This window comes from Macadamia integrifolia, unplaced genomic scaffold (genome assembly GCF_013358625.1).
Source record: "Macadamia integrifolia cultivar HAES 741 unplaced genomic scaffold, SCU_Mint_v3 scaffold2340, whole genome shotgun sequence".
Taxonomy (NCBI): Eukaryota; Viridiplantae; Streptophyta; class Magnoliopsida; order Proteales; family Proteaceae; genus Macadamia; species Macadamia integrifolia.
The window spans coordinates 1-10720 of NW_024868647.1; the positions used below are offsets into that span (position 1 = coordinate 1).

General features: G+C 38.9%; 1 protein-coding gene across 1 annotated transcript in view; it reads left to right on the forward strand.

Annotated features, from left to right (window-relative positions):
* Positions 1-10010: 10010 nt before the first annotated feature.
* LOC122066318 (chalcone synthase-like) overlaps positions 10011-10720 on the forward strand; it is a 2247-nt gene continuing 1537 nt past the window's right edge. Inside the window, exon 1 of the mRNA XM_042630140.1 lies at positions 10011-10247. Coding sequence (XP_042486074.1) covers positions 10070-10247 — 178 coding nt within the window. The 5' untranslated portion in view covers positions 10011-10069. The remainder of the gene's footprint in view (positions 10248-10720) is intronic.

The window sequence follows — 10720 nt, forward strand, 5'->3', positions numbered from 1 at the left end:
TTGTGTTACATAGTACATTTACATGTCGACGTAGGTGTGATATATATACAAGAAATACAATTTAAATATTCAGAGCACAGAAGGGACAATATAACAAGAATAAAAAAGAACCTCAAGTCAGAATCAATGTTGCTATCCCGCAACCAACTTTCACACAGGCACTCGGCACCGTGCCTAAGATCTTTAGGGACCCACCAGTCCTTAGTTTGAAATTCTACAGTGGGTCCTGGCTCTAGCTCCTTAGCTGGATAACCTGCAAGATCATCTAAAAATGTGTGCATGTGGGATGAACTCTCTAGTCCAGAAATTGAAAAGAAAGACCAAGTATGCATTGGCAATACAAATGAACTAACCTATATGTATGCAAGTCTATTTTTATTATCGTAAATCACCTAAGTAACAATTCTAAGTCATAGGTTATGTGCTACTCACAACTATAGTGCACATATGCCTCGGGTGTGAGTTACGAACTCCAATCCCTTGATACGCCCATGGGGTTGTCGGAGAACGCTAGCCGTGGGTATTGAAAAAGTAAATTATTGTTCCTCAGCGATATTAAAGTAAATTATTATTTCTCAGTGGCATTAAAGTAAATGCACCTTGCTCTTTCAGCTTGATATACAAGCTCTTCTCCTTCATCATCCATCACCTTAACTTGTTTCTCGGCACACGTCACATTTGCTCAATGAGCTAACAGTCAATCCATGCCCAGAATGACGTCAAAATTTTACATGTTGAATTTGATAAGCTGGGCATCCAGTCCTTCCACTAATCTCAATTAAACATGGCCCACATACTTCCTTCAACTGTTCCACTATGTCTCCTGTAAGCGTGCTAACAACTAACTTGCATTCTGAAGTCCTGGATGGTACATCAAGCTTCCTAGCAAATTTCTTAGACACAAATGAATGCAAAGCTCCAGAGTAAAATACGACATATGCTAGTATATCTAATATAGATAAGACACCTAGCATCGCATTGCATATAAGTATAACAGGTTACTCAAAATTTATCACAAAATATTTTAATTAAAGTGTACCTGCTACTACTTCTGTGCTGACATTGGGCCGATTTGGTGATGTAGCTGATTAGTACCTGCAATCCTTAGCGAAATGCCCGTACGAGTGATAGTTATAACATCGGTTCTGAGATGCCTGAACCAGAACGAAAACTCTTTGTATTGATCCTAGTACAGTTAGAGGACGAGGTGGTCTTAGGACCGTAGGCACCGTACTAGTGTTCGGGCAAAAAGATGTAGTGCCCGACCCACTAGTTGGTTGAAAAAGATAACCCGATGGCCTGTAGGGCTGTTTGTAAGAGGGGCCATAATTGTATGACTCACAAAAGTTCTTACTTGGGCCACCCGAATCTGAAAATGGGTTTGCTGTCTTCCAAAGTCCTGGTGTAAGGGACGACTCTCCTTTCTATTTGCCCTCCATTGCCTTGGCTTTTTGCACAATCTATGTATAGTTGTTTAAATCCAATGCCTCTAGCATTGTACCAATAGATATCTTGAATCCCTTTAGAAATTTCTTGGCTTTTTCCTCAGCTTTCTTCATATGGCGAGGAGCAAAATAGAATAAGCCCTCAAACTGTTGCTAATAATCTAGAATAGTTTTGCTTCCTTGGGTTAATGCCATAAATTCTACTTCTTTACAGTCTCTGAAGCTTCGAGGATAGTAATTTGACTAGAACAATTTCTTAAATTGCTCCCATATGGGTTCTAGGTGAGTTGCTATCAAAATGAGCTTAGAAGCTTTCCACCACGAATTAGCTTCATTTTTAAAGTTACAATCCGCACAGATGAACTTCTGTACCTATGTGCAATCCACAATCTCAAATATCTTCGCCAACTCTTAGATCCATCGATCCGAATCTAATAGATCATTACCCACCTTGGCGAAGATGGGTGGTAAGTATTTCTTAAAAGACTCCACCAACTTTGCCATACTGGTTGCTGGTGGGTGATAAGGTGGATAGGCCGGATAGTATGGATAAGGTGGTGGCATCATAAATGGAGGAGTTTCGAATGGTGGAACTGGTGGGGTACCTCTTGGTTGATTTTATGGCGTAACCCCAGGTGGTGTTCCTCTTGGTTGTGCTCCAGCATCTGACCTCACGAGAGGGTGCTATGGAATAACCACTCTAGGATGTTGACCCAATTGAGTACGGTTCAGATACTATTGCAAAGCAGCTATAAAAATTTTGTTGCTGTTGGAGCAACTGTTGTTGAAATGCCTCTTGTGATTGTTGAATAAGTGTCGCAACATCACCTGGAGTGATGACAGGTGGGGGACCCAGAATCTCATTCACAGGTGAGTTACCTTGATCTTCTTCTAGTTCAAAGTCCACTTATGGTGTTGGGTGTGAGGATTGCCCCACGGATCGAGATCCACGAAGATTTGGTGGTCGACTAATAGGACGGGGACCATGAGTGGTACCTTGAGCATTGCTACCGGATCTGGTGCATGCCATGGTGTTCTGTACCTAAATTATATAAAAGTTAGCATTGATTAAATGCCACAGCATTCACATATACGCACATATTTAATTGCACTTTATGTTACAGATCACATTGACACATCACACCCCATGGCCTTATGCACTCGCATTTAATTGCCAAGACATAGATCGGTCACACAACAATGCCTAAACTATGTGGCAAAAAACTCCCATTGGCACCTAATTGGGGCCTACTAGGCATGGAATATGAAAAAATTCCAAACACAGGGTAATCTGGGCATTAAAACCCAAACTGATGGCTAAACTGGCGGGCAAGGTCAGGCTGGGGCCCATCGGTGGCGACCGAGGCAACTTAAAATGGGTTTTAAACCCCATTTTCCCACTTACTCATTTCTTCTCTCCAAACTCAGAGCAAAAGGCGATTTGAGAAACCTACCCAATGCTTCAACATGTGATTCTGCTCAACGATTCATGGTTTAAGAAGATCAATCATCCTCCTATCCACAAGTAAGTTCTCTTTCCTCATTTTCTCTTTGAGAAGTATGTTTTTGGTGTTCTCTTGCTATAGAAACCTTAGAATCTCAACATATACTTCATTTCTTCTGTGGAATGTTTGTTCGTTGACAATATGATGATTTATTTGTGATTTCCATTGCTTGTTAACCTTGCTTGACCGATTTATAGAGAGAGGATCTCAATTTTTTGCCCTAATTTCTCTGTTTTAGGGTTTTTGCTCCTCATTTCTCTTCTTTCTTACAAATTGATGGTTCAAATGATACTCTTCACTCTTAATGCACACACACATTAGTAGAAAAGTCATTTTCATTCATGTGTGCATAGGTTTCCCTTTTTTTGATGTGATATTACTCCTTTACGGGTTAAAATTCCTTGAAAATTTGGGGGTTTTCCTCATTTTTTCCCTTGTCCTTATGAATGAAAAATACAACTATGTCCATCCTCTATTAATTAGTAGTAAAATAGTTTTAAAAATAATTTCTTGTGTAGGCATACATCAATTTTCCACTATGATTGAATCAATTTCACCCATATAAAATCCCCATTTTTCCCAAGTTACTGTTTTGGGGTATCCATCCATTTTTTTCTCCAAATTAATGAACTTATTTGTTATGATTTTGCTCATTGCTACCTATTCAACTACATTTGGGCATTGAGAAGGTCCTCATACTCATCTACTTCCATCTCCATTTATTTGATAGGCATCCTTGACTCATTTATCATTACTACATGTTCATTCATTTCCTCCAAAATTCACCACTTCACACCAATGCAATTTGATAATGGCAATTGCACCTTGGGGTTTTTCATTCATTTCGCTTCTCTTAGTGTTCCATCTACCCCTCCTTTTTATACTATTCTTTATTACCTTTATTTCATACATTTGTTTATTTACACTTACATATCTCCTTGGTACTTTCAGGATGTCTTCGAGAAAAGGCAAAGAGACAGCTTCTTCATCTAAGAGGAGGAAGACAACTACCTCCAGGGGAGAAACTCAGCTCCAGGTTCCTCTTCTTCATGGGCCCGACTCATGAGGGAAGCTTCCACCGACCCTGTAGATTTTGATGAGAGGTTATCCCATAGCCTAGAGGCGGCTATGGCTTGGCCAATCTTTTCTAGGAAATTGATCATGATGGAGAAGTCAGTAGTGGTGGGGGATTTTGAGGGCTTTCAGATGTTGGATAAGTTCACCGCCTTGGGTTGGCAGTTGATGCATGACCCTGACCAACCTTGTTACGAGGACCTAGTTCAGTATTTCTATTGCAACTTGGAGGTCTCTTTTGAGAATGAAGAGTACTCCCTCACTAGCATGGTGAAGGGAGTAAACATCATATTGACCTAGGATTTATTGGCAGGGATCCTGGGTATATCCGCAGAGGGTACCCATTTCTACAGTGCCTCGAGGATAAAGGCTGTGGGCTCGGATTTGAGTCCAGAGATGCAGGAAGACATTTATGAGACTATCAGTGGCAGCAAGGTGCATCCCTTGTCTAAGACGACCTACAATACAGATGCCCATGTGTTCGCACGCTTAGCCCAGTTCAACTTGCTCCCCAGAGCGGGTCACAGAAACCAAGTTAACTTCATGGTGGCTTACCTTGCCTACTGTATCTTCATGGCCTTGGATGAGGGTGCTTCACTTCTATGCCTCCCATATGTCATGTTGAAGAACATGGAATACTATACACCACACCTCAATGACTCAGGATTTCCATATGACAGGTCCCTCACCAAGGTCTTTGAGTACTTCCAGGTGGACATGAGAGGCGAGGAAGGAAAGTGTCCCACTGATAGGTTTACCAGGGAGAACTTACATAGGATGGGCCTACAAAGTCATATGGGTGCACCTCAAGAGGCAGGAGGACAAGGAGCAGAGGATATAGAAGGAGGAAGTAACAGTGAGGAGGATGAGGACTACATCCCTCATTCCGATGAAAAGGACATTGTGAGGAGGAGATCCTCGAGGAGGAGCCTCTAGAGACCAGGGCTACAGATTCACACTCCAGAGCTCCATCATTTTCAGGTGGGGCTTTTGATTTTGAGAGCCTGATGGACAGTATAAGAGCTTTGAAAGATGGGTATGATCATATTCTAAGGCGTTTGGATGAGAGTGCCACAAGAGAGAGAGCACTCCAGGACAGACAAACTGAGATCCTAGAGAGGGTGGAGGAGAGTATAGCACGTGAGTTGGCGATGTAGCATAGGCTTGGGAGGTTGGAGGCTAACTTCCAAGCCCTAACTGAGGACTTGGATAAGGTCTCCAACAGAATTGCAGCTGATTTTCACTGGGTGAAAAAGGAGGTTACGTTGATCAATGATAGATTCGACTATCACAACTCCTTTTATGGTAGAATCTCAAATTGTTGTGGGACTATGTCTCCCATTGGGGTTTGTTTTCCTGTCCAGTGGGCTTTGACCAAATGTCTTAACCAGGTGGTTGGGCCACATGGACTCACCACCTTGGACCCACAAAGTGTGCAAGTTAAAAGGGTAGGCCACTAATGGAGGAGGCCACTACATTTGTAGCGGACCATAGGAAAAGAATGCATTTCAGTATAGCAGGACCCACTGATTGATGGCCACTGACAAGTCACTATCCAATCTGTAAATAGTATAGTTGTACTTTATTGGTTTTTAGCCCTTTTTGCCAACACTTAGGGGGTTCCCTAGAGACTTGTGCATGATCTTTTAGTGATGTTCCTATCATGCAATAGGGAAAGTAAGGAGGTGTTTGGATCACTTACCACCAAGGCTCAGGAGGTTTGAATCTCTTCTACTTTGATCGGCAACGTCCACATTGACATGTAAGACCATTCCTTTCCTCTGTGAAATAGATTGTTGTTAGTCTGAAGGTAGTAGAGTTGACACTCTTAGGTGCATCATCTATTGAAAAATGTTCAAATTTGACCGGATTATGGCACGTAACTAAAACAACCCCCACCGGTTTGAACTAATTGTATAATAGTTCTATACCAGTTCGTCATAGAAGCTAACCAATTTAGATCGAATCGACAACTTATCTAGACCCATTGATCATAGGTGCTAAATAGTGCAACTATTCTAGATCGGATGCATCCAGAATAGGGTTTTTAACTCCAGAAACCCATATTTTGGCTCCAATCTTAGACCCCCTTTTTGACACATAAAACCCAAAAAACCAAACCTAGAGCTTTATCCTAAGTCCATTACACTTATACATTGTCACATTAGATCAAAGATTCATTGTATGCAACAAGATCTGAAGTTCTTACCTAGTTCTTGAGTTTGGTTGAAGATCTATTTTCAAATCTCTATTTCTTTAAATCTCTTGAAGAAGGTCAAGGAAATATTTTGTAACAACAATGATTTTCCTCTTATATGGTTGAAAGCCTTGATCTGACATGCACAACCACCATGGTTGATTCCTCGATCTTCTCCTTTGGATTTCCAAAGCTAAGCTTTCCTCCCACAAATTTGTTAAGTAGTATCCTTTTCTTTTCTTGATTTCTTTTCTTATAGTCACTTGAACTCTCCATCCCCTTCCTCAATCTCTTCTTCTTTAACACACTCCAATAAAAACTAGAAACTTGGAAAGAAAAAGCAAAGCTTCCCCCTCCCTTTTATTCAAATCTATGAGTAGTGAAATGTCCTAAATACACCTAACAACTTTTTACATAAGCCAATGTTCACTCATATAGTCATATTTTCCCTTAGGATTGGTAACCCTATAATTTTTGTTTAATATCCTTTAAGTCCTCTAATTATTGTGATATTACAATTCACCCCATTTGGGTGAAATGATCAGAATACCAATATTCCTCTTTCATATACAATAGGGTTCAATGCATGCTACAACAAAATCATTATTCAAGAAATCCCTAAACTATGTTTACATGTACATTGACCATTTTACCCTTGCTATGTTTATAAATTTAGAACTATATTTTATACACCAAATTGTAAGAATACCTCTCATTTGTAAACAAGGAATCTTGAACTCAAGGCCCCACCCATGTAAAGCACTTCACAACCATTGGGCTACAATGCTCATAACGAATAAATAAAAGGAAACATCATATTGCTTATAAATTCAATTAATTAAACAAGAGGAAATTTAAAATTACCATTGATATCCAAGCCCGTCAGGTCTTGTAATACCATCGAGAGCGAGAAATTTTGGTGTCGTCCCTATAAGTTCCAACACGACATATTTTTTTATAAAATCTTGGGGTATTACACATGTTGGATCCACTCATCAAACAAAGCCTCAGAACAAGGCGTCAACACAAAGTTATCCTTGATAGGGCAGCCACAGACGTCGTGCCCAACAATACTACAGTAGTAGCAGAACATGGGAGGTTTAGCATACAAAAACTCATACCATATGCGGTCATGTATCGCAACGGACTTAGTGAAGTCCCTAGATTTTTTGTATAATCTCTTTCTCTTTGTTTATGTTCCCCATCTCCTCTTTTTGTTGTATCGTTAATTATATTTTGTTATGTTTCTTCCCTTCCCTCCTTTACCTGTATCCCTTGCTTCATTTGCTTGTTTTTGTCCTTCTTGGGTTTTTGATATTGTCTAGCCTCTTTCTCAGGGCTTGTTTTTTCCCTTCTTCTCTCGGACTAGATACCTTTGGGTAGGGTCTTTTCCCTTATTTAGCTGGTTTAAATTTGTTTGTTGTATCTATTTTTTTTTCTCTTGCTTTCATATATTCTCCAACAAACAATATTAATCATAACCTTATCATAACTATATGGGGTTGGCTACATAGATCCGATAGGGTATAAAATAGTAATAGAAAGAAGAATAACAAGAAGTAACAGAAAGGTAGTAAAATGAGATAAGAGGACATAAAATGAGGTGAAAGAAGAAAAAACAATAGTTAAAGCAGCATCACAGGAACATCTCTTACAAGGGGTCGATCACAAGGGTCCTTGTCCTCTACATAACACTATCCACGATCATACTAGAATCGAGCCATATCTTTTGCATATCTTTTCTTACCACTTTGTTCATAGTCATTTTAGGCTACCCCTACCTCTTTTGGCTCCATCTAGTTGAATCTAATTGCTCTTCCATTCTGGGGCATCTATGAGTCTTTATTTTAACATGATCGTACCACATAACCTGCCTCTCATGGAGCTTATCTAAGATCAGTACAACCTTCAAATCATTTCTAATACAATCATTTCTTACTCTATCTCTCTTGGTCTTGCCGCACATCCCTCTCAACATCCTCATTTCTGTTATACCCAGTATGTCTAAATTACTCTTATTGATTGCCCAACATTTTGCCCCATATGTCATAGCTGGTAGTATTACTGGCCTGTAGAATTTTCCCTCGAGTTTAACTAGAATGCATTTGTCATATAACACTCTCAATACACTCTCCACTTCATCCATTCCACTTTAAATTTGTGAGAAACATCATCTTCTATATTACCCTCTTTACTAATGATTGACCTTAGGTATTTAAAATAATCACTCCATGGTAGTTCCCGCTTCTCAAGTTTCACCACATCATCATCTCTCCTAATTTAGCTAAACAGGCACATCATATACTCAGTCTTCGTTATGTTTATCATAAAAACTTTTTATTCCAAACTTGGTCTTCATAACTCTAGTTAAGTATTAATCCTTTCCACTGTCTCATCGATCAAAACATTATCATCAATGAATAACATACACCACGAGACCTGATCCTAACATGCATGGTTGAATCATTCATGATGAACGCAAACAAATAAGGGCTTAGAGTTGATCCTTGGTGTAACCCAATTGTAATTAGGAATTTTCTACTTTGGCCCTCTGTCGTTTTGATACTCGTCAACACTCCCTTATACATGTCCTCAATTACGTCCACATAATTATTTGAGCCCCTTCTGTTCCCTAAGACATGTCAAATGATCTCTGTAGGTACTCTATTTAGGCTTTCTCTCGGTCAATAAAGACCATATAGAGGTCCTTTTCGTGAGTTCTAAAAACTTCCATAAGCCTTAGGAGCTAAATAACTTTTGGTGGATCTCTGTGGCATAAAACCAAATTGGTTCTCCATTACCTTAGTATCATCTCTTAGGTGGGGGCTCAGTAACATTTTCCCATCATGATATGACTTAATTTTATGCCTCTATAGTTGTTGCAGTTCTGGATATCACATTTGTTCTTATAAATCAGAACTAAAGTGGTTCTCCTCCAAATCAATCAGCATTTTTTTCTCAAAATTTCGCACTTGGTTAGCCAAGATACCCACTATACTCCTAGGATTTTTCACACTTCATTGTTTTAATATATTCTCCATTCACTTAAAAAAAAAAAAAAAAAAAAGTGAGAGAGAGTGAGCCTCATAAATCGGAAATTTCCAATCCTCCTAGCAATTCTCTTAAAGTAGCCCTTTGTTTGCAAATAGAAGAGCAAATCGTAGACATGAACCCAAAGGTCCACCCAATCAAAACACGAGAGAGAGAGAGAGAGAGAGAGAGAGAGAGAGAGAGAGAGAGAGAGAGAAGTTTATTGCCGAACATACGCACGAAAATAAATTTTCATCAACAACATTTTGTGGTAGCCGAGGGTTGGGCTGTCCTTGACAATCGGAATTGCTACGCCATTCTTTTACATGAAACAACTATGTAAACTTCATGGTAAGTCCTCGGTTTAAGAAAGATTTTCCCATATTTTGTTTGACTCTCTCTCAAGGGTCTTTTGGCTTTGGAAAGCCCGTCAAATTTAGAAATAAAAAATTAATGAGATTATAATTGGATTTTATTAGATTGAAATCCAATGTTTGATGGAGATTAGTTCACATTTGGATATTTATTTCTAATTAAAAAAGGATTAAGTAAGTCATTTTAAAAATTCATTGTTGCCTTTATTGAACTGCGGGATTGCACGTTCTTCTTGACTTGGTTATATAAATTGTATTATTCTTCTGCTCCTTCTTATGTGTAATTGAAAATAATAATTAATAAAATGGTTGCATTATTATTAACGAAATGGTTTCATTATAAATACCCATGCATTGCTTCTGCTACTTCATCGATCATCTTTCATCCTTCTTTCAGATCTTTATTCACAGTATTCTTCAGCAAAGCAAAATAAAAAAAGAGAAATGGGATCGGTCGGAGATATCTATGAAGCTCAGAATGCGGAGGGTCCAGCCACAGTGCTGGCCATTGCCACCGCAAATCCATCCAATATTAAGTTGCAAACTGAGTTCCCTGACTTCTACTTTAGAAGTACACAGAGTGAGCATATGGTCAAGTTGAAGGAGAAGTTCCAACGAATTTGTAAGTACTGTCATTTTCTATGAAATAATATATTCGTTATTTAGAACAGCATACATCCATGAGTACAAAGACATAATAATATGGTCCGACAGTGACAACTTCTTAGCACAATTGGTGAAGTTGTGGTACATTGAGCCCATGCTCACCAAGAGGTCTTGAGTTGGAGCTTCTTGGAACCTCCTGGCCATTACCTCCCTCAACCCCCCTATAGAGTAGGTATCAATAAATAAAATAATGTTATCTGAAAACATTTTGCTGCTACTTGGGTTGTAGGAACTTTCATGCTATCCCAGTTCACAGTCAAAGAAATAGTATAGATCAATTCTACTTAGGGTTCACAAATACCTCTAATAGCCTTTGGGATTCGGATGATAATAAATGATGCATGAATTCTTTCTATCATGTCATAAAGCATTTTTTTTTTTTTTTTATTTTTATTTATTTTTTATTTTTTATTTTTTATTTTTTTTTTG